Here is a 24,511-nt window from a genome sequence, read left to right as displayed (position 1 = left end):
AGGTTTAAATCGGCTTCTGTCACCTTATTTAGCTTTTTTTTTGCACAACTACACAATCCAAGCACAAAATTTTATAAAAGATGATCAGAAAACATACGAATCCAATCCTGTCGTCCCTCCATGGTACTCTGTCTGTTTCAGGATTCATTTCAAGGTTTTCTGTTAGATTTTATGGTTTCAAACGGGTTTGTCATTTTATGCAGCAGAATTTTTGCAGACAATCCAGGAACAAAATAAGAAAAGTGATAAAGAAAATGCATTGAACCAGTATTGTCCTCCTTATGGTTTTTTGTCTGTGTCCAGATTGATTTTTGGATTTTATGGTTTGTTTTTAAAGTTTTAAATGAGTTGGCGTCACTTTATTTAGCAGAACTTTTGCATAATTATACAATCCAAACACAAAATAAACGTATTAAATCATCATTGTTTCAGGATTCATTTTAAGGTTTTCCTGCTTGTTTTTATAGTTTTAAATGGATCTGTGTCACCTTATTTAGCAAATTTATGGCACAATTCAACAATCCAGGCACAAAATACACGTATTAAAGCAGTACTGCTTTCCCTCCATTGGTTTTCTGTCTGTTTCGGGATTGATTTTTTTGGATTTTATGGTTTGTTTTTAAGGTTTTAAATGGGTTGGTGTCACCTAAATTAGCACAACTTTTGTATATTTATACAGTCCAGGCACAAAATAAATGTGTTTTTTTCCCTCCACTGGCTTTCTGTTTATTTCAGGATTGAGTTGAAGTTATTTTGTGTTAGATTTTATGGTTTCAAATGGCTTCATGTTAACTTATTTGGCAGAGTTTTTGTATAATGATACAATCCAGGCACAAAACAAGCATATTAAACTACTACTGTATTCTCTCCACTGGCTTTCTGTCTGTTTCAGGATTGATTTTTGGATTTTACGGTTTGTTTTTAAGGTTTTAAATGGGTTGGTGTCACTTTATTGAGAAGAACTTTTGTATAATTCTTCAATCCAAGCACAAATTTGTTAAAAAAAAAGGTGATAAAGAAAACATAATAAACCAGTACTGTCATCCCACAGGTTTCAGCCAGTTTCAGGATTGATTTTTAGATTTTATAGTTTGTTTTTGAAGTTTTAATTGGGTTTATGTCAACTTATTTAGCAGTATTTTTGCAGAATTATCCTGGCACAAAATAAACACATTAAACCAGTACTGTCGTCCTTCTACTGGATTTCTGTTTGCTTTAGGATTCATTTGAAGGTTTTCCTGTTAGAGTTTATGGTTTTAAATGGGCTGATGTCGCCTTGTTTGGCAGAACTTTTGCATTGATCCAGGCACAAAATAAAAAAGGAACTCAAACCTTCACAGTGGCGGTTTTACTTTAATAAAGACTTTAAAGCAGCAGCTTTAGACCGCCCTCTTCTATTTAGGATTCGGTCCAAGTCGAGCTCGACGCCTCGACTTCCTCTTTTATTGTGCTGTAACTTTTTATTATCATAATTTTATTGTCTTTTATTCACATTTGTCTTGCAGCCAGCGTGTTTTCCTGTGTTTTATGGTCTGCTTTCTTAATTGCACAGCACTTTGTTGTTTTTAAATGCGTTTTATGGATGAATTTGACTTTGTAACTTTAAAATCTCATCATAAGTTAAGTAAATAAGTAAAATGTTTTTTCATTGTAACATAAAGTCCTGCAGCTCTACAGAACAACCATGAAGAAGGAGAAAGGACTCAGAAATGTCTTTTCTGCTGCATGACACAGTAAAAAAAAAAAGAGAATAATATTAAAAATTGCATATAGAAAAAGTTGAATTTATTCAATTTACAACATTTTCCAAGTGTCCTGAGCTGTTACCAGAACCAAAAAAAATCACTCAGGAATACTCAAAAATAGACTTTTTGCTGCTCCATGACAACACTGCCTGCAGTTCAGCTGAAAGTCCCTGAATTTTTGTTAAATGACTGCTGATGGCAGTGAAGAAAAAAAATCAACTGATAAACCATGAAACATATTAGAACGGCTGAAATGAGCAGACAACAGACCACATAAATCACCATGATGGAAACTGTTGCATCCAGATCCGTTAGAGCGCTGACAGAATGAAGGTAAATCAGATTAATTATTCCACCTAAGAACACGGCGGAGTTATGTGACGATCAGCGTGTGTGAATCCTTCCTCTGTTACCAACATCACTAAAAACAGACTCAGGGGTTTGAATGAAGTTTTCAGGGTCGGTCAGAAATGACACAAGGACCAAATGATTAGACTTCGGCAGTGATGCGGCTTAAGGTTTGTTAAGGATTCACAGCAGCACGGCATCTGATAGCGGCACGGTAACCATGGCAACAGGTGAACACTACCGCAGTGGCCTGCTGACGATCACATGATTGTAATCCTACAACAAATCCACCACTGTGGACGTATCGGAAATGACACAAGGAACAACTGATTAAATTGTGGGGGTGTTTCTGAGTCCCATCAATTTCTGCCATCCGCTACATATTTAGGTCACGCGATTCGACATGTAGACATGTAGAACACACAGCTGTGTTCAGCACAAGGTCAGGTAATGAACAGTCTTGGTAGAGGACTGCGTTCTCTCTTGTTAATTGACGTGACAAACCGTGAGCGTGTGTGTGTGAACACGTGTGTGCCAGGATGTGAAATAAACTTTTTAAGCCACTGACAGATATGTCCAAATATGATTCATTCAATAGTAAATGATCATTTTGTGCCTTCAATCTACTAACCACGTCACATTAAACCAGTATCTGGCTGCTGCTAATGTCCCACCATGGTGTGCCAGCTTTGGTGGAAATGGGTTGGAACATTAAATAATTAATTTTGGAACAAATATTGTCAGTTACAGTGTTGAAACATGTTCTACAAGCTGGAAAAAATGCAGCTTTTTAGCAATTGTCACTGTCTCCCACAACTGAATCACAACAAATAAGCTTAAAACATCACAACTTACATCACAATTTTTTAGAAAAGCTGCCGTGAATTCAGGCATTTTCGGTTGTAACAATCTGGAAACGCCCACGAAATCCTGGAGGGACCGGGATGGCGTGAAGACGTCTTTTTATCTGTGGTGCTAACAGCAACATGTTTAAACCAATCAACCGCATCTTTATCCAAGCTGCCATCAGGAACATTTTTAAGGAAAATCTTCCTTCACCAAACTTCCTTGTGTGCTAATTCCCTTGGTGAGTCCTGTGCATCTTTTTCAGTGTTAGCGGTGTGACAGAAATTAGGGAACTGAGAAAGCAGTGATTAAATGTGTTATTTTATTTAATGCATCATTTTTGCTGTAATTAATTAATCGTATTAAATGTATTAAAGTCCCAGCCCTGCTAAAAATATCTAAAATATAAGATTTATATCAAAAACTACAAGCTCTCAGTGGACTGAACTTCAAACTAGAGATCCGAAGTGGTCCAGAAAGAACAACTGAAAACATCTGAAATGTCATCTCTCTGTGAGAATCTTTGATGTTTTTTTGTCTGAATTAGTTTCCTGGAAAGCATTTTGATGTGTACGTACGTAAAATCATCCCACGGCCGCAGCATTGATCACGAGTTCCGGCAAATGAGCCGCCTGACTCTGATCTCAGATGGAACAAGTAAAAGGTTTTATACATTTGAACAAAGACAAGAAAGGAGAACAAAAAAATCTTTCTTTTTCTGTGATCACATCCTCGGCCATCCTCGATTTGCCTCGGCGGAATATGAAAGAGACGGAGCGGCGTAATGTGGAAAGGTAATTACTCGCCGAGTGCATCAAAGCAGGCTGACTGCTGATAAGACGAAGACGCCGAGGAGGTAAAGACACTCTTCCAATTACCTTCTTTACCTTCGTCTCTGCTCACTTCTTCCCCCTACAGTCGGCCCGGCTCCATTATCGGGGGCTTTGAATTCGCCTCGACTTCACAGAGTCAACGGGACGTAATCGAGAGTGATGAAAGGAGCTTAATTATAATTACAACAACAAGAAAAAAGAGAGGAAAACATCATGTAATGCTGTTTTTCCTCTCTTTGTCACTGGTGTGTTTGCAAGAAAAAGCATGAAAGGATAAACAGAAAACTGATCCCCGAACAGTGGGTTTGTGATTTACCTTCAACTTTGACGACTCAGCTTTAATTCCCAACTCGGCCCAATTAGTTTCTAACCTAAAGGTTTCTAATTATGTTCAAATGTTTCGGTCCGTCGGGCGCCACGAGTCTGGAAAATACAGTCGGAGGGGAGTTGGTGGTGTTTGAAATGAATCTACTGAAACTTTTATGGAGGAAGTGAAATGTTCTTTGCAAGTGTTTGTATCCGTCCCCATGGAAACCGAGGACTGATGAACTCTTTGGGTTGTTCAGGCAGTAGAACAACAGACTGATAAGAAGAGTTTTAAGATGGAAAAGTTCTCTTCTGCACCTCCAACTTGGCAACTTCACTATCTTGAATAAAAGTCTGAATCTTTACTCAGTTATTTCTTCACTTCATGTTCAGGTCTTTTTGCCAAAATCCTGCAAATAGACCCTGATTTGGTGCAAATCTGCTAAAAACTGTTGCTGCACAAATGTTCTGTACTTAAATCTACTCTTTTTGTGTGATTGTGACACTTGTGATCCCAGATTTGTGCTCTTTAGGAAGAAGCTCTGTCAAAAGTCTCCAACCAAAATGATGCTAACCAATAAAATCCTCCCTGACTCATAGAGATGTTCCACTGACCTGGTTCATTGTTATTATACGCACCTCATCTGTCTTCTTGAAAGATTTTTTAAGTTAATCCATAATTCGATGCCAATATTTAATTTAAATGGAAGAAGTTTTGTGTAGAAGTGCCAGTGTGATAATTTCCCCTCACATTAATTGTACTATTTTCGCCAAATTTGCACCCATTTCTACAGAACGGTTTTGTTGTGTCGCTAGCTTCTTTAAAATATCAATGCTGGATATGCTGTACAAATGAAACGGCTTTCGAATTTGTTGTTCGAGTGTAAAATTGAACTTTTAAGCTCTCAAAACGTAAGAAAATGCGCTCCAAAGACATTCAGACTGTTTATTGTTAGCATAAAGTTCTTGATGATTTTCTGTAATACTGTAATAAAAAGTTCTATCAGATACAGAAATACTGCAGTTAAAGTCTAACATAAACAGCCTGGTTAGAAAATAGAACGAATAAATGCTGTCTATGAAAAAGTGGACTTTAAAGCCATCTTTTATTCCCACTTCTGTCACACTGCTCAACAGCTAACAGCTCAATCAGAACTCTTGATGTGTTCTGTCAAAAAAAAAAGGTTTTCAAGCCATCTTCTCTCATTTTCTCCAAACTAAACTCAATTGTAAACCAGAAATATGACTTGTATTGACATAATAATGCCACATTAACTTAAAAATGTATGTAATTTGAAGGAAAATTTCAGCTTTAGCAGTTCTTTTTGCTTTGTTTTCCTGCAGCCGTGCATGTAAATACGTTGACTTGCTCGACTGGAGGAGAAAATTGTACTGAATAAAAAAAGACTAATAATGAAACATATTTACACTAAATATGACAAGACGTGTAAAGGATTATTTTCTAACTCATATCTGCACAATACCTGCTGTTTCTGTCCCACAACAAAGCTGCTTAGAGCCACAGAGACTCATACATGAGTGACTTTGCTAACATTCACAACAGTCAGAAATATGACAGAAAAGTTGGAATATCACTGTGACGTCTCAGCAGGCGGAGCTCTGAGTGGAGCTAAGGTCAAAACAAAGAGGAGAAGATGGATTATTGTGTTTATCCACCTGGTTTTGGGCATGTTTTGGTCTCATTCTATAACCGTGTTTCCTCTAAAGAGCCTCCATGTCGTGTAAATCAGCGGCTTTCTCTCCAGCACAGATGTTAACTGTGATCCTGAGCTCCAAGGTGACTCCTGCCTTCCTCCCTGTGGACTCGGTGGAACTTTAAATACCTCCGGCCTCGTCCACTCGCCGCTATAAGCTCTGTCCTGTGTTTATCGGTGCAGCTTCCTCGGAGGGAAAACAGCAGGAGCTCGTCGCCTCGGTGAACTCTGCTTATTCAGTTTGATCCGAGGCGGCTCTGGAAACGTGGAGGGAACATCGGCCGACCCGCTGACTTTTAAACCTCGACTACAGGAGCAGGCCGCCGTCCTTCACGCTCCGCTTTCAGCCACATCTGCTGGACCTGGCAGCAGTTTACAGTAGAGGGAGGATTCCTGCTGCTTCTGATGGAACGTTTTGAACCAAACGGGTCCAGAAGTGTTAAATTATCACTACTGTACACCTAAAAATGTTATTTCATATTTGTGTTTAGTTATTAAAATCAGTTGTTTCGGATAAATTGCAGATGATTGTGAGAATGTATTGCCTTCTTTTAGGTCAAACAATATTAATTACAGTAGAAGTACAGATGCATTATAGCAGTAGCTTAGCATTTTACCACAAATATTCAGTTTTTACTGTAACAGAAAGCTACTAAAAAAGGAGGTGTTTCTTTTTCATTTTTTTTAACTTAAATTATAATTTTTCCCTGTTTTCAAAAATAAATTTATTTATTTAATATTTAATATTTTATTATTGATGGCCAGACACTAATTATCTAATTTTTACTTTTTTCTTTTTAAAATCCTTCCTTGTTTTCTAATTTATATTTATTTATTGATGATGCCTTGACGATATTTTTTTCTTTTTTAAAATTTAACATTTTTTTTTCTCATTTTCTAAAAGTATATTTGTATTTTTTATGATGCCCTGACATATATATATATATATATATATATATATATATTTAATAATTTTCTATTTGTTGTTTATTTTTTTAAGTGAATGTTTTTTCCTTGTTTTCTAAAAAAAAAAAGTTTATGCTGCCCTGACACCGCTCAGTAGATCATTTTAACTTTTTCCCTTTTTTGATTTAAATATTTTTATTTTTTTTATCTTTGATTTTATGTTTTCTAAAATATACTTATGTATTCATGATGCCCAAAATAGATTGTTTTCATAGTGATGATAATATTTTTACTTTTTTTTTAAATTAAATATTTTCCCTTAAATATATATTTTTTATTAATGATACGCTGACAAAGTTCACTGGAAGCTTTTACATTTTTCTTTTTAAATGAAGTAATTACTCTTTGTATTCTATAATATATTTATTTATGATGCCCTGAAATAGATCTTTTAAAAAATATTTTTTTTCTTTTTTTATAAATAAATTGACTTTCTTATTATCTAAAACATACAATTGATTTATTTGGGTTGCCTTGACAAAGAAAAAAAATGTTTCCTAGACTTAAATTTGTCATAACACTGCTGTTAAATAAATATTATTCCTTAATATTTTTTATTATCTGGGTTTTAGTGGTAAAATTGCAAAATCAAGGCTTGAAAATGTATTTAACAATTTTAAATTACTTTATGAGATGGTTATTTTCCGATATTTTTTGGGCCCCACAACTGCTGGAATAATTACAGTTTTTTGTTGTTGTGTTTTATTGTTTTTGTACAGACATTGTGGTCAAATACATTTTGTGTTTCATTTGCAAAATAACTGAACTGATCCAAACACATGCAGCATTAATGTATCTATTCAAAGTGATTATTGAGCAAATACGTCAAAATAAAACTGAAAATATGTAGATAATATGTGTAAAATGGTGTATATAGTATAAAAAAGTGTTGAATTAGACAAAATAGGAGCAGAAGATGAAAGTTCCAGAGAAAGAGCAATCTAACAGTTAAATTTATTTGTTGCAGAGAGTTCTAATAAGTAAAATACTCTGAAAGTGAAATTCTCATAAAAATCTGACATTGTTTGTTTGGTGGTTCTTCAGAAAAATTAGCGGTAAAAATTCCTCTCCTGACCTCAGAGCGTTTAAAATGCAGCCCGGCAGCCTGTTTACTCCAAACCGACTGACAGCTCCAGTTATTCACGGATCAATTCAGGAACCGTTTTTAAAAACATGTTGTTTCTTTCTTTTTCAGATGATACCATACATCAGAGAAAGGACTAAATGAAAGGCGACAGCGGTGTGATTGTCTGTGTGCTCCGCCTCAGCGCTCTGCTCGTCCTTTTCCCTCCGTTCATGTTCTCCTTTACTGTCCGTCTGACCGGACTGTAAATAGCTGCAGAAAGCTCTCACGGCAGCATCATGGATTTCCAATGACCTCAGCCGGGCCAATTAAAGTTATACGCAGGAGATAATTATGTATTTTATTGGTGGGGAAGGAAGGATGGGGCCGGTAATGACATGTGGCAGCTTTATGAGCCTCCTCAGAACGTCAGCAGGACCACAAAACAGACTGAGGCTCGTCTGGAATCACAGGCAAACATTCAAGGTTCGCATGTTAAACACAGATTTTTCACACGTCTTCTCAACCGATTCAGCTACTTACCAGGCTTCAACTGTTATGTTTTGTTGTGGTATTTAGGATTTTCACAGCTCCTACAGGATGAATCATCAGGATTTTAGTGACCATCTGACCTTTCATCTGCTGTGAATATTCAGGACCCCAAAACTGTCCAAATAGACTTGGAAAGTGTCCTAAATTAGTTTAAAAATGGTCTAATATGCTTCGAAACAAACGTGCAAAATGACTCAGGAAGGACTCAAACTTGCCCTGTCATAAATGAGTTAAAAGCTGTTTAAAATGCTTCAAAAGATGCACAAAACAATTCAAAAACTGTCAAAAAAGACTCAATAACCCAGAGTAACTTAAAATCTGTCAAAAACAAGTTAAAAGCAGTTTAAAACGTTTTGATATGCACCAAAAATGACTCAGAAATTGTACAAAATGACCCAAACCTGGCCAAATAGACTAAGAAAGTGTCCTAAAGTTGTTTAAATAATGGTCTAAAATGCTCTGAAATGTGTACAAAATGCCTTAGAAATTTTCCTAAAGGACTCAAAGTTTCATAAAATTGCTGGAATCCTGTCCAAAAATGACTCAAACTGTCCTATAGGACCCAAGCCTGTCCTCATAGACTCAAAACATGTCCTAAATTAGTTTAAAAATAGTCTAAAATGTTTTAAGCTTGTCCACAATGACTCAAAAATTGTGCAAAAAGACTCAAAATTGTTTAAAGAACTTAAAACCATTCATAAATTAGCAGTTACAAACTGTCCTAAACGAACCAAACCTGTCCAAAAAGTCTTGGAAAGTGTCCCAAATGAGTTTAAAATGGTCTAAAATGCTTTAAAATGTGTACAAAATGATTCACAGACTGTCTAAAAAGACTCAGAACTGCCCAAAGTAACCTAATACCTGACCTAAACAAGTTAAAGGCTGTTTAAATGTTCAAAAACATGCACAAATTGATTTAAAAATTGTCTAAAAGACTTAAAATAGCCAACGTAGCATAAAATCTGTCATAAATGGGTTAAAAGCAGTTTAAAATGCTTTTAAATTTGCACAATGTGACTCAGAAACTGTCCAAAAGAACCAAAATCTCTCCAGTTAGACTTGGAAACTGTTTTAAATGAGTTAAAAGCAGTTTAAAATACTTTGAAACTTGTCTGTGAAGGTTCTCAGTCGTCCAGGTCATCTGAAGGTGAAGGGTTTAGTTCAGGAAACTGGACTTATTCTTGTGATCTTGAAGACGTTTCGACACCATCTCTCAGCAACATACAAAGCTGCCTTAAGAACTCTCCCCAGAAGATTTAACCACCCTTCACACCTTTCCTCAGGTGAGCCTAACGACTCACATGATGATGAGTCAGAGGTAGGAGGCTACTCAGTGGGCCGTTAAATCAACGACTCTCACCAGGCTCCCTCTATTAGCACATTAATACCTCACTGGGATTCAACACCTGTTGTTGAAAGATTCCTTTAGTCTTGCAGTAGGTACCATCAGCCTTAGCCCCACCTTCACCTCTAGTGTTTAAATACCTGGGACTCTCCAGACTAGTTTTTAGAACTGAAGAAACAACTTGTATGAGAGGCGAAACGTCTTCAAGATCACAAGATTAAGTCCAGTTGCCTGAACTAAACCCTTCACCTCCTTTGAAACTTGTACAAAATGACTCAGAAACTGTCCTAAAGGACCCACACCTGTCCAAAGAGACTTGGAAAAGTGTCCTAAATTGTTAAAATGGTCTAAAATGTTTTGAAACTTCCACAAAACTACTAAATCACCAGGATTTTAGTGCCCATCTGACCTTTCATCTTGTTTTACCCTGAACTCTTAATGAGTTTGGTCAGAGAAAATTACGCTTTCAAGCCATTTTCTCTTATTTTCAACAATTTAAATGAACTTTTAAACCAGAAATATGACTTGTGCAGATATAATAATGCCACATTAACTTAAAAATGTGTGAAATATGAAGTAAAATTTCAGTTTTAGCAGCAGTTTTCTTGCAGCCATGACTAGAGGAGAAAGTTAAAGTGAACAAAATAAGACTGATAATGAAACACACTTTTAGCAGACATGACAAAAACTGTGAAGGATTGTTTTTCCTACATTCATATCTGCACCAGGGCCGAGTTAATGATGACTTTTTTCTCAGTCTCTCTCACACAGCAGGATAATGATGAGGATAATTAAGCTATAAAACCATCACAGAATCCTCCAGATAAAGAAGCACATTTCTCTGAAGCTACCACGTCTTTGCTTCGTGCTTCTTCCTCCCTCTCAGCTTCGTGTTGCATCCTGCGCCTTCATTCCCTTCCTTTTATATTTCTTATTTCCTCCTTTCCTGCCTCTAGCTTTGCTTTCTCTTGATCCCGTTTGGCATTCTATTTTTCCATCTGCTGTCATTCAGCAGCAGCCATCCATCCGTCCGCCCATTCAGCTTCATTAATAGATAAACACATTTCTGAAGTGTCTTTTTTCCTCCCAGTTAAAAGCTGCGACGGCTTCGGCATCTCACCTTTCACAGCCCTCTGTGCTGCAATTACTCTTCATCCTCATCTACATTCATTTACATCCTTTCACTGAGTCAGAGTTCATTACTGTCAGCACCTCGGTGAAGTGCCGCTCGACAGATGGAGGCGGCTGATGGAGGACGAGGCGGGAGGGGCGCAGCGCTTTTAATGGAAAGGTGTGGTTTTGGTTGCAATCTGGCTGAAACTCGACCTGTTATTTGAACCCAGCCGGCCCGTTTGACCTCAATTCACCAAAATACTTTCAAAACAGTTCACGTCTGACCGTCTCACGTTTTTCACATTTCTTTCTGTGCATGTCATGTTGTTATATTTAGGATTTTCACAGCTCCTAGAGGACACATGGGCCAAAAGGATCCAAATAGACTAGAAACGTGTCACAAATTTGTTCAAAAATGGTCAAAACATGCTTTAAAATATATTCAAAATGACTCAAAAATTGTCCAAGACTAATCTAAATTGCCCAAACTAAATTGAAGACAGTCAAAGATCAGATAGAAGCAGTTGAAGATGCTTTAAAACTTGTACAAAACACTCCCAAAGGACTCAAATTTGCACTAAATGACTAAAAATTTGGCTTGTATGAATCTATCTAATTGCTTAAAAATCATACAAAAGTTCAGAAAATTGCCCAATATGACTTGAAACCTGTCAAGAATGAATCGAAAACTATCTGAGGGCTTTTGTGACTTGTTTAAAATTATTAAAAAGTTGTCCAACAGGACTCAGAATTTCCCCAAAATGACTGGACTCGTGTTCACAATGGCTCAGAAAATGCCCTAAAGGACCCAAGCCTGTCCTGGCCTTGATAAGTGTCCTAAATGGGTTTTAAAAAGGTCTAAAATGTTTTGAAATGTATCCAAAGTGACTCAAAAATTGTCCAAAAGGACTCAAAATTGCCGAAAGTAACTCGAATTTTATAACAAACTAGTTAAAAGCATTTTAAAATGCTTTGAAACTTGTACAAAATGACTATAGAATTGTCCCAAACGACTCAAAACTGCTCAAAGTAATCTAAAATTTTGGATTTTCACAGCTCTTCCACGATACATCATCAGAATTTTAGTGACCATCTGACCTTTCATCTGCAGTGTACGCTCAGGATTCCTTGAAATGCTTTGAAACTTACACAAGCTGACTCCAAAATGATCATAAAGTACTCAAAATTGTGCAAAATGACTCAAACCCTGTCCAAAATGACTCAAAAATTGGCCAAAGGACCCAAACCTATCCAAATAGACTGGAAACAGGTCATAAATTAGTTCAAAGATGGTCTAAGATGCTTTGAAATACATTCAGAGGGACTCAAAAACTGTCCGAAATGACTCAGTATTTCCCAAACTAACTTAAAAACGGTCAAAAATGAGTTAAAAGCAGTTTAAAATGCTTTAAAACTTGCACAAAAGACTCCTAAATGAATGAGAAACTTGGCTCGTATTATTCTGTTTGAATGCATGTAATTGCTTAAAAATTGAACAAACGTACAGAAAATTGTCCAAAAGAACTGAAAATAGAATTGAAAACTATCTGAATGCTTTGTAACTTGTGTAAAATGATTAAAAATTGGTCCAACAGGACTCAAACTTTCCACAAAATGACTGGAATCTTGTGTAAAATGACTCAAAAACTTCCCTTCAGGATCCAAACCTGTCTTGCATTTTAAAATACTTTGAAACAAAATGACTCCAAAACGGTCCCAAAGGACTCAAAATTGCTCAAAGTAATCAAAACCCCGCCATAAATTAGTTAAAAGCTGTTTAAAATGCTTTGAAACGTGCACAAAATGTCCAAGTCCTCATGATTTTAGAGACTTTTAATCCTAAGCATGTAGTTTTGGTGCCTGAAACTGAAAATAAACAATGAGTGAAAGTTCTTACATTTCTACTCCAAATTTTACAAAATTGTGGTTCGTTTTTTGAGAATATGCAGCTTCTGTAGCATCACCACCCACTCTGACGCATCATCCTCTAGTCAGTTAGTTTGAAACCAAAGAGTTCCGCTGACTGAAGCTGATTAGCAACTTTTCAATGTGGTGGAAAATAAAGACTTAAACATTTATTTCTGTGTGAAAAATTTGGTATTTTTAACCAAAAATGTACGAAACCCCCACATCATCAACACCTCTAACAGAATGTCTCACCATCTGTCACCACTCGTCTCAAGAAACCTTTTGGTCCAATAAAAATCACGATAATTTTGGATTTATCTGCATAAATGAAGCTGTAAAAGCTGTAAAGTTTTCAACGTCAGTGAAAGGATTAATAATCTTCAAAGGACGCTGAATATCCACAGCAGAAGAAAGGTCAGAAGTTTGTTTGAATTGTCATTTATCCTCCAGGAGCTGTGGAAATCCAAACCAGACTTCCTAAATAAGAGACATTTCTGCGCCTGTCAGAGTCTTTGCTGTAAAAGCTGAAACCTGCGAGTGAATTTCTGCTTCGTACAAACAGTCTGAGCCCTCTGGAGACAGACGGGACGAAAAAAATCTGAGTTTAACTCAGTCTCTCGGTCCGTCGTGGTGAGAACGGCTGGGAGAGAGTCGCGGAGGGAGAGCGGCGGCCATGATTTGCCAATTACTGCGTTTATCTCGGCGGCCGTTTGATGAGCGCGCTCAGGGCGACGAGGCTAATCAAACACCTTGGCAACCGCTGCCTCAGCACACAGCCGGCCCTTTGAGCTCCCACAAGACTGCCGTTATGCTGAAAGTTTCTCCGTGTGATTCATGTCCTTATTATTTTATGATTGTGTTCCTTGGCGTGCCTTTGAACTCAGGCTTGTTTTGTCAATTCTCTAATAGCCGCTGCAGGTCTTTGAAGGCTTTTCTGCTCGGTTGTCGCCGAAGACACCTGAGGTTCACCTGCGACGGGATACTCGGTTCCTTTTTATATTTAACAAAAGGGACCAGAGTTTTTTTTTTTTAGCACAAAACACCATGAATGAAATCAGACAGCATTAATGCCAATCCTGTCTCCTCAAAACGACCATTTTATACTAAATACCTAAACTGGATTTTAACAGTTTCTCACTTGTTTTGTTGGAAAAAAAAAAAGATTTCCAGTTTAAAAGATCCAGTCAAGTAAATGTCAGGAGGATGGAGAGCAGAGTTTGCATCCCATATGAGACTATACACACATATACTATTATTGTTATTATTATAAATTTGAGTTTCATTTCCATTTGTTATGTACTTTCAGTTTCACATACAGTTTGCACAATTTACACTCCAAAGCTACACTGTTTAGAATTTAAAAAACACAATGTTTTGATTGATGCTTCCACAGAAGTAATTAATACTTTAGAAGCTTGGTAACTTTTAAGCACCAAGAAACTGCAAATTCCCAAAACAAACCAGTTTCACTGGAAATGAATAATTTGGACACTATAGTTTTAGTAGAAATGTAAGAAAATTCACTCCTCGTTTACTTTCAGTTTCACTTTACTGTTTGGGTTGGTTTAGGCACCAAAACTACATGATAAGAATGAAGAAAATACCATGTTTTAGTCAACATTTTCACATCAATGGCAATGTGTTAGAAGCTAAAACCAAAATTACACGGATCAGCTGCTCTCAGTTTGTAATCAGAACATTGAAGAAATTACAGAATGGTACAAAAACGAACCACAGTTTCAATGGACATGAATAATCTGGAGATTGCATTTTTAGTAAAAATGTACACAAACAGTTAAAAATCTATAACTGACTCCAAATAAAGGAGTAAAAAGCTGTTTACAATGCTTTGAAACTTGCACAAAATGACTCCAAAATGCTCAAAGAAACTTTAAATCTGTCATAAACCTCACAAACTACAGGGCCAACACTGGAACTGCTGAGGGAGGAGCCTCACTGGCAGAGGAGCTGAACAGCTTCTTTGCCCGCTTTGAGACAGGATCTCCAGTGGCAGCTACGCCACACCCTGCGGTCCAGAGCAGCACCAGCCTCACACTGGAGGAGCATGACGTGAGGCGCACACTGCGGGCGGTCGACCCATGGAAGGTGGCTGGACCCGATGGTATCCCTGGACGGGTGCTGAAGGACTGTGCTGACCAGCTGGCTGGAGTGTTCACCAGAATCTTCAACCGGTCCCTTTCCCAGTCCGTCGTCCCACTCTGCCTCAAGTCCTCCACCATCGTCCCCCTGCCCAAGAAGCAACACATCTCCAACCTCAATGACTACCGGCCAGTAGCTCTCACTCCAGTGGTAATGAAGTGCTTTGAGAAACTGGTACGGGGTCACATTACCTCACTACTCCCCAGAAGTCTCGATCCCCACCAGTTTGCATACAGGGCCAACAGGTAGATGGAGGATGCTGTAGCTACAGCGCTCCACGCGTCACTGTCTCACCTGGAGCAGCAGAGGACATACACGTGGATGCTCTTTGTGGACTACAGCGCCGCGTTTAACACCATCCTTCCTCACAAACTGGTGGGTAAACTGGGAGACCTTGGACTTCCACATTCCATCTGCATGTGGATCTACAGCTTCCTGTCAGACCGCAGGCAGAGGGTGAGGGTGGGAGACCACACATCTGGGACCATCAGCCTCAGCATAGGCTCCCCCCAGGGCTGCGTGCTGAGCCCTCTGCTCTACACCCTCTACACATCGGACTGTACCTCTACGCACCCCAGTAACACATCATCAAGTTCGCCGATGACACCACAGTTGTGGGGCTCATCTCTGGGGGGGGATGAGTCCGCATACAGGGCTGAGGTGGAGCAGCTGACTGGGTGGTGTAGAGACAACAACCTGCTCCTCAACACAGCCAAGACCAAGGAGCTCATCATCGACTTTCGGAGGACTAAAACAGTCATTCCACCTCTGATCATCAACGGGGACTGTGTGGAGAGGGTAGAGGACTTCCGCTTTCTGGGAGTCCACTTAGAGAAGGACCTGACCTGGACTGTGAACACCTCCGAGCTACTGAAGAAGGCCCAGCAGAGACTGCACTTCCTGAGGGTGCTCAGGAAGAACAACATCTCCCAGAGACTGCTGGTGTCTTTCTACAGGTGCACCATCAAGAGCATCCTGGTGTACTGTCTGTGCGTGTGGTACACCAGCTGCACGGTGGATCAGAGGGCCTCACTGCACAGGATCATCAACACAGCCCAAAACATCACAGACTGCCCTCTCCTCACACTTGAAGAGCTGCACCGCTCCCGTTGCCTCCGAAAGGCAGGAAAAATAACCCAGGACACCACATGTTTAATCTGTTACCGTCAGGCAGGCGGTACAGGTCAGTCACTGCAAGGACAAACCGGTTCAGAGACAGTTTCTACCCAACAGCAGTAAGGGTCCTGAACAAAGGCTAATATAATATATTATATACTATATTATATATAGGCTATATAATATAATAACTCAAACATTATCCAGACGGACTCCACATTTCCCAAAGTAACTTAAAATCATTCATAAAGGAGTTAAAAGCTGTTAAAAAAACTTTAAATTTGCACAAAATGAGTCCAAAATTGTCCAAAAGGGCTCAAAACTGCCCACACAGACTGTCTAAATCACCACAGCAGTCTTGTAAAGTCAACACTCAGCTTGAATCTGTCCCCTTGTGGCCAGGTTTTATTCCCCACCAGACCTCAGGATGATCTTCTTTAATTCTGCACAGAAGCTTTTGTTTCTGCTTGGATTCCTGTTTTCTCCGAGAGCTAATTTCACCGTCCTGACTTACAGCCTCTCACAGGAAATCATTTGTCACTGGGAGGCCGACCGGTCGGCCGTCACCTCTTATCTTCTGTCATAAGCACAAAATGAGTTTGTCTAAAGGACTACATGTCAGGACTTCTCCCCCTGCGGTCCTGTTGGCAAATACGAGCTCCTCAACATCAATCTCTCCGGAAAAAAACAACACCAAAAAAACCCTCATCATCCTCTGCTGCTGGTTGTCACTTCACTCGTCTCAAACACACAAATCTGAGCTGTTTTCTCTCCGCTGCCGGCTGCTTGTGATGCTAATGTAAGCATCACATTACGTCGGTTTGACACTTTGCATCGATGCAGTTATAAAAGTGTTATATGTCACTACAGTAAGGACACTTTGCTTCAGCATAGGGTGGAAAAAATGCAGAAAAATAAGAAGATGTGATGAGATGTGATCCAACCAAGCAGGAACCAAAGCACCTCTGGAGAAGCAAACATTCTGTCCAACATCTGGACGGAGATCCGGGCACTCACCCATCACTCGGAGCCTCTCGGCGCCCACCACCACCTCCTGCTCATCGGCCGAGAACAGCAGCTTCCCGGAGGTGGACTTGACTTCAAACATCTTGCCTCGTGCTTTAAATCCACTGGATCCTGGAAACGAACACAGAAGGAGAGCGGACGTCAAAGAGGAGTCCATTTCTGACCGAATCGCCTCAGAATTTGGAAAACTTAAAGGATCACCCGGGCGGGAGACGCCCGACATATCTCGCATCGCCTGCCGACTTTAGCAAAAGAAAACACTTTCAAACTTGGCATTTATTTTGTTTAAATTCACGAGATTGACCCGCATGTTTTTGGTGATCATCACAGATTCTTAACGTTAAGGTGGAGATGGCCAGGTTCTTCCTTCCTGCTGCAGTCAAACTTAAAGAAACAGATTTATTTCACTCAACATGGGGCAACTTTAACACATTCAACATGTGCATTATGAAGATTTTTGAAGTTTAAAAGCTCTGTGCAATATCAGTTTTCCATATATATACAAGAATCTGTGTGAAATCAGTGATTTTCTATTGTAAAGAATCTGTGAAATATCAAGAATTTTACTCATGGAAGAATTTTTATAGTCATTAATATGTGCAGTATTGGTATTTTTGACATCTAGATGAATCTGTGCAAAATCAGCATGTGGAAAACTCAGTACTGATGGATATTATTTTGGTTATTTGTATGTTTGTCCTAAATTAGTCCAAAAATGGTTTAAAATGTTTTGAAATGTCTCCAAAACGATTAACAAATTGTTAAAAGGAACTTAAAATTTGTCATATATGACTCAGAAATTGTCCAAAATGGTCCAGACTTTGGTCTGAAAGAACTCAAAATTTCGCAAAATTACTCAAAACCTAGTTTGTATTAATCTATTTGCACCAATCGAATTGCTTAAAAATTGAACAGAAAGACATAAAAGTTTCTCAAGATGACCTGAAAGTGGTCCAAAATGAGTTGGAAACCATTTGAATGCTTTGAAACTTGTCTGTCATGAGGAAGAAGGTTGCTAAAATTTCTACAAACTTCATTGCACAAATGTAAACTAGGAGAATCTCACTGAAAACTTTCCTTTTCCGGAGCATACAGGTTACATTGCATCCTATAACACGGTGCTGGGACACATTCATTCTGTTGTGAATCCTGGCACCTCCAAAAGCGCAGATATGAATTTTCCAACTTATCATTTAACAGGATCTTCCAGCTGTTTTTTATGAAATGATATCATGAAATGGGGAATAAATTGCTACCTGAGCCATATTTTTTTTTTTTGTTTGTTTTTAGGCTTTTTGCAGTATTGGTCTGAATTACATGGTGATGCAATAACACGGCAAATGCAAAAAAAACTTTTTGTGTCAGCAAGAGTCACAGTGTTGGAAATGTAGCCCAAGTCTTCACATAAACTCCTCTGTGGACATCCATTCTCAGCACAATCCAATCCAAAAACGCCATCCAAACAATGCCTGTACTGAGGAGATTCTTCATCATCTGTATTTTTTGTAATTCATTGCTGAAAGAGTTGGAACTGAAAAAGTCACTGCTGGTGCCCAGGAAACATGCAAAGTTCTTAATTTTTCCAGAAATCCTGTGCTGTATCCGTCCACCGTGTTTGGGTCAGGGAGGAAACAACATTTTATAGCGATTGGTCTTACAGGACTACATTTCAATCAGTAGCTAGCTGCTGAGAAGATCAAATAAAAGACATAAAATCACAGCCAGCCTTCAAGAAACCTTGAATGGACTGTGGTATGAGTAGAACCGGGTGAGCAGGATGCAGAAACATTGTATTTACCTTCGTCAAACTAATGCTCGCGCTGGATGTTTGACACTTTTTCCTCCATTAATCTCTATTTTTGTGTACATTGGCAGCTGGTTAAAACGGGATGTGTAAGCTTAGTTCTGACAAAACGCTGCTTTGGAAACATTAACACCATGAATATTGACACTGATAGATAGATAGATAGATAGATAGATAGATAGATAGATAGATAGATAGATAGATAGATAGATAGATAGATAGATAGATAGATAGATATTTAATTAATCTCCAAATTCACAATACCAGCAGCATGAAAGGCAGAGAACATGAGAGCATGTAAGTTACAAATAAGAGTATATACAACTAAGACTATAAAAAAATATATAAACATCTAAACATCTGGCAGTTCAACAGTGCAGTAATGCAGTTGTGTAAAAAGACCATGTGTTTCAGTCTGTAGCAGTCTGTTTTTTCACACTTTAGTCCAGCATGTAGATGTGAGTGTGTGTGTGGTAAGGTGAGTGTGTGTGTGTGGTGTTAGTGTGTAGTGAGTCCGGAGTTTTTTTGTTTATTTTGTCCATTTTATCGCCCTCCCCGGTTGGTGTTGAAGAGCCGGATGGCGTGGGGGAGGAGCGATTTCTTCAGTCTGTCTGTGGAGCAGGACATTGACAGTAGTCTGTCACTAAAGCTGCTCCTCTGTCTGGAGATGCTGCTGTGCAGAGGATGACTTGGATTGTCTATGATGGACTGGAGCCTGTTCAATGTCCGTCGCTCTGCCACTGATGTTAGACTGTCCAGCTCTGTGCCAACAACAGAGCCAGCCTTCCTCACCAGTTTTTCCAGGCGTGCAGCATCCTTCTTTTTCAAGCTGCTTCCCCAGCACACTACTGCGTACATGAGGGCGCTCGCTACTACAGACTGATAAAAGATCTTAGCAGCTTCTTGCAGATGTTGAAGGCCGCCAGCCTTCTGAGGAAGTACATGCGGCTCTGTCCCTTCCTACACAGAGCATCAGTGTTGGCAGTCCAGTCCAGTTTGTCATCCAGCTGCACTCCCAGGTATTTGTAGGTGTGGACCACCTCCACGCGGTCCCCTTTGATCATGACCGGTTCTGGATGCGGCCTGGGTCTCCTAAAGTCCACCACCATCTCCCTGGTCTTGGTGGTGTTGAGTAGCAGGTGGTTGGAGTCACACCATGTGACGAAGTCCGGGATCAGTTTCCTGTACTCATCCTCCTGTCCACTCCTGATACACCCTACGATGGCTGTGTCATCTGCGAACTTCTGCACATGGCAGAGCTCCGTGTTGGACTGAAAGTCGGACGTATACAGGGTGAACAGGACCGGAGAGAGTACAGTTGCCTGCGGTGCTCCTGTGCTGCTGGCCACAGTGTCAGACCTGCTGTCCCCCAGCCTCACGTACTGAGGTCTGTTGGTCAGGTAGTCAGTAATCCACGCCACCAGGTGTGTTTCAACTCCCATATCTGTCAGTTTGTCCCTGAGGAGCAGTGGCTGGATCATATTAAAGGCACTGGAGAAGTCCAGAAATGTAATCCTCACAGCACCACTGCCTCTATCCAGGTGAGAGAGAGAGATCGGTGGAGCAGAAAGGTTATAGCATCCTCCACTCCGGTCTTCTCCCGATAAGCAAACTGCAGAGGGTCCAGGGCGTGGTGGGTCTGTGGCCTCAGGTGGTGTAGCAGCAGCCGTTCCATGGTCTTCATCACGTGGGACGTCAGGGCGACCGGCCTGAAGTCGTTCAGCTCACCAGGATGTGGTTTCTTTGGAACTGGAATGATGCAGGATGTCTTCCGCAGCTGGGGAACCCGCCCCTGTCCCAAGCTCAGGTTGAATATGCGTTGGAGGGGGTGTCCCAGCTCCCTCGCGCAGGCCTTCAGTAGTCTTGGGGATACTCCATCAGGTCCTGCAGCTTTGTTGGGGCGCAGTCTCTTCAGCTCTCCCCAGACCTGAGCTGCTGTGAGTGTCATGGGAGGTGTTATGGGGGGAGGGGTGGTGTCCTCATCTGTGTTGGCTTGTGGGGGAGTGGGGGCTGCTGTGTTTATAGGTGTGGATGGGTTGGGGTGGTCAAACCTGTTGAAGAAGTGGTTAAACTGGTTTGCCCTTCCCACACCCCCCTCAGTGGAAGCACTTCTCTTGGAGCTGCAGCCAGTGATGGTCTTCATCCCCTCCCACACCTCCCTCATGTTGTTGGTCTGCATCCTTTCGTCTAATTTTGTTTTGTACTGCTCCTTTGCCTCCCTGAGCTGGACTCTGAGTTCCCTCTGTATCCGCTTGAGCTCTGACGTGTTGCCATCTTTAAAGGCCTTCTTCTTCTGGTTCAGCAGGCTCTTTGTGTCTCTCGTTATCCAGGGCTTGTTGTTAGCAAAGCAGCGTACAGATCTAACTGGGACCACAGTGTCCATACAGAAGTTAATATAGCTCATGGTGCAGTCAACCATCTCCTTCATGTCCTTGCTGTGAGACCCCTGCAGTGTTTCCCGGTCTGTGGTCTCGAAGCAGTATTTCAGGGCCTGCTCGGCTTCAGGAGACCACTTCCTGAATGAGCATGTGATTGTAGGTAGTTTCCTCACTCTTAGTGTGTAGTGAGGTTTAAGCAGGACCAGATTGTGGTCTGCTTTCCCCAGTGCAGGCAAGGGGGTGACTCTGTATGCATTCTTCACGTTTGCATATGTAATAGAATGAGATTGATGTTGTTGCGCTATATGAATTTGTATTTATTTTTGTTTATATTTGTATTTATTGTTTTTATGGTTTTTTTAAATAATATGTTGAATATTGGTCACATCCTGTGGGGAGACTGTAGTTAACTACGGTTATGGTTGTGAGTTTTTTAGTATGTCCATTAGGGAGGGGGATTAATAATCACCGGAAGTGTGGTCAGTATTTTATTTTGAAAAGCGGTGTATTGCTTCCTCTTTTTATGGCGACTCCTCCTGGGAAGGTATGTGTTTTTGTCACTCTCTGTGTTTTCTTGTTTTTTTCTTCCTTAATGGAACGTTTTGTTTAGTTAATATAGTCTGTGTTTTTGTCAAGCTGTTTATAACATTGGCTGTTTTGTATTGCTTTCTCTTTTTATGGCGACTCTTTATGGGAAGGAAAATAAATGTCCCGTTCGAAGCTACCATCCTCGTGTTGTTTAATACGAAATCAAACACAACGCAGAACGCGATTCACTACACATACATCAGGTCTAAAGTCCTCCTCCCCCTGGTGTTACATTCCACATACTGGTGGAAAGCAGCCAGTGTATTGTCCAAGGTGACATGGTTAAGGTCTCCAGAGATTAGCACAAGGGCTTCAGGATGCTGTGTTTGAAGTTTAGCTACAGCGTTGTGGATGACATCACACGCAGCCTCTGCTTCGGCTCGCGGGGGAATGTAAACAATGAGTACAATGGCGTGGCTAAACTCCCTGGGCAGGTAGTAGGGACGTAAGCTCACAGCCATGAGTTCAATATCAATATGATCAGCCACAACCGGGGATGCTAATGATTGTTATAAAGAAGATAAAGAATGTCAACGTCAAAAAAAAGTGCTGTTGATTAAATGTTGGTGGTTCCACATGTCTGATTCACTAGTTGTCTTTCCTCGGACGCTTTGGCAACCATAATTACCCCACAACACCTTTGTTGTCTAGCGTTTGACCTGTTTACATCCTTAATCTTTATGTTTTCCTGCTGTCAAGACTTAAATTTCAAGAAATTACTGCCTAAAATATCTCAACTACTCACTGAAGCCATTGTAAACAGGTAATCAATGCAACCTGTTGATGGTTTTAAAGTTGTGGCTGATAAGCACCGAAATCTTTAGCTTTGAATTATGAAGTCATAATGAAAATATCAGTCAAAAAAAGACAACTATATTAATGGAATAGAATTAAGAAGCAAAAAAGTTGCAACCATCCGATGCAACCTGTTTGTGAAAGATTTCCACCACAACACTTTGGGAATCACAATATGGCGGAATTACCCCACAACTCCTTCCATTTTGAAGATGCTCTAACCCAGTCATCTAGAATTGGATTTGTTTACATCCTTACTCTTTTTTCCTACTTTCAAGACATAAACTTCAAGAACTGACTGTCTAAAACATCCCAACCACTCAGTGATACCACTGTTACCAGATAATGAGTGTAACCTGGCAATGGTTTAAAGGGTGTGGCCGATCAGCGTCTGAAATCTTTAGGTTTAAATTATGAAGTCATAATAAAAGATAGCAATGGAATAGAATTAAGACACAAAAAAAACCCCCAAAAAGTTGCAACCCTCAGATGCAACCTGTTGGTGAAAGAGGTTTCCATCACAACATGAGTGCAAACAATTCTTCGTTTCACTGGAAGTCTGCAGGAACCTTGAGGAAATCTTGAAAGCTGCCAACACTGTGACTGGTGTCACGACAAACAGGAACATGTATTCGACTCCCTCCAACTCAGATTGCTTTGTCTCACGCGGAGGCAGAAAACACTCGAAGCCGAGGGTGATTGATTGACAAGCCTGCAATTGATTCTGTCACTCTCCATCTGGGACGTGAAGTTCCTGCCTGAACATGAACGGCGCTCAGTCATCCACGAGAAACATCCGCAGACTTCCTCCTCTTCAGACCCACGAGGTGAAATGTCAGCGCGCTTTTTAACGGCGGAGACGCTTCCTGTGCACGAAGAGATTTCCATCCGGCGACGACTCTATTAGAGAGTGACAGCTGCAGAATGTAAAGAGGAAGGCGCCATCACAGAGTTATGGAGGAGAGACTGAAGCTTCAGCTGGTATGGTAAATTTATGGCGACTTAATTGTGTTTAAAAAAGGTACAGGGATCAATGTAATGTTTGCAAAAATATGAAAATAAGTTGTAAAGTAACATCTATGTTGCAAAAATGTTTGCAAGGTAATTTTATGTTGTGAATTTATAGAAATCCTTAGGAGTTGAAGATTTAATCAACATTCAGGGATTTAAAAAAATAAATTTAGGGTCTTTTTTTTTTTTTTACAAAAGTCCAGATGTTTTCATAAAGGGAGGGCATTTTCAAAAATTGAGGTAATTTTAAAAAATGAGCTGATGTTTAAAAGGGGAAGTTATTTTCAGAGAGAGGGCATTTTTTTCAAAAAGTGACAACAGATTTAATAAACACACTCTGCTTAAAACATCCCCCGCCTTATATATAGTGCCTCTAAGTGCAAGAAATAATAATATATACTGGACAATACACCTACAAAATGATACATCTTCACTACAATAAAAACAATCAGGTCAAGGTCATGCACCAAAAAAGCCAGATCTACATTATGCACAGGTGGCGTTGGTGCAATATGCATGAAGTCCTTCAGGTAGTTTCTGACATATGCTCCAGAAACAGAATCAAAAAATATTTGAAGTGCCTCACAATGACCTTGAAAATGAGGTCAAGGTCATGCACCCCAAAAGGCACATCTATACTATATGGAGATGGCCTGGGTGCAATATGAATGAAATCCCTCAAGTAGTTTCTGAGATATGCTCCGGAAACGAAATGTGGACGTACGGACGTATGGACGGACGGACATACGGACGGATGTGCCCACGCCAATACCCCCCTCCGTGCCTACGGCCAGCGGGGGATAAAAAGTGAGAACATTTTCAAATGTTGAGGCCATTTTTTAAAAACAGAACAGTTAAAAGAGTAAAAGAGTATTTTTCAAAGAGTAAATACT

At 39.9% G+C, this 24,511-nt stretch overlaps 1 protein-coding gene across 3 annotated transcripts in view; it reads right to left on the bottom strand.

Annotated features, from left to right (window-relative positions):
• The window catches only part of sgcd (sarcoglycan, delta (dystrophin-associated glycoprotein)), a 547,041-nt gene that overhangs the window by 95,161 nt on the left and 427,369 nt on the right, over positions 1 to 24,511 (bottom strand). For all 3 annotated transcript variants that reach the window (XM_051938031.1, XM_051938032.1, XM_051938030.1), the window contains one exon: positions 17,034 to 17,153. In XM_051938031.1, coding sequence (XP_051793991.1) covers positions 17,034 to 17,153 — 120 coding nt within the window. The remainder of the gene's footprint in view (positions 1 to 17,033; positions 17,154 to 24,511) is intronic.

This window comes from Acanthochromis polyacanthus, chromosome 17 (assembly GCF_021347895.1).
Source record: "Acanthochromis polyacanthus isolate Apoly-LR-REF ecotype Palm Island chromosome 17, KAUST_Apoly_ChrSc, whole genome shotgun sequence".
Classification (NCBI taxonomy): Eukaryota; Metazoa; Chordata; class Actinopteri; family Pomacentridae; genus Acanthochromis; species Acanthochromis polyacanthus.
This window is presented reverse-complemented; position numbering and strand designations above follow the sequence as displayed.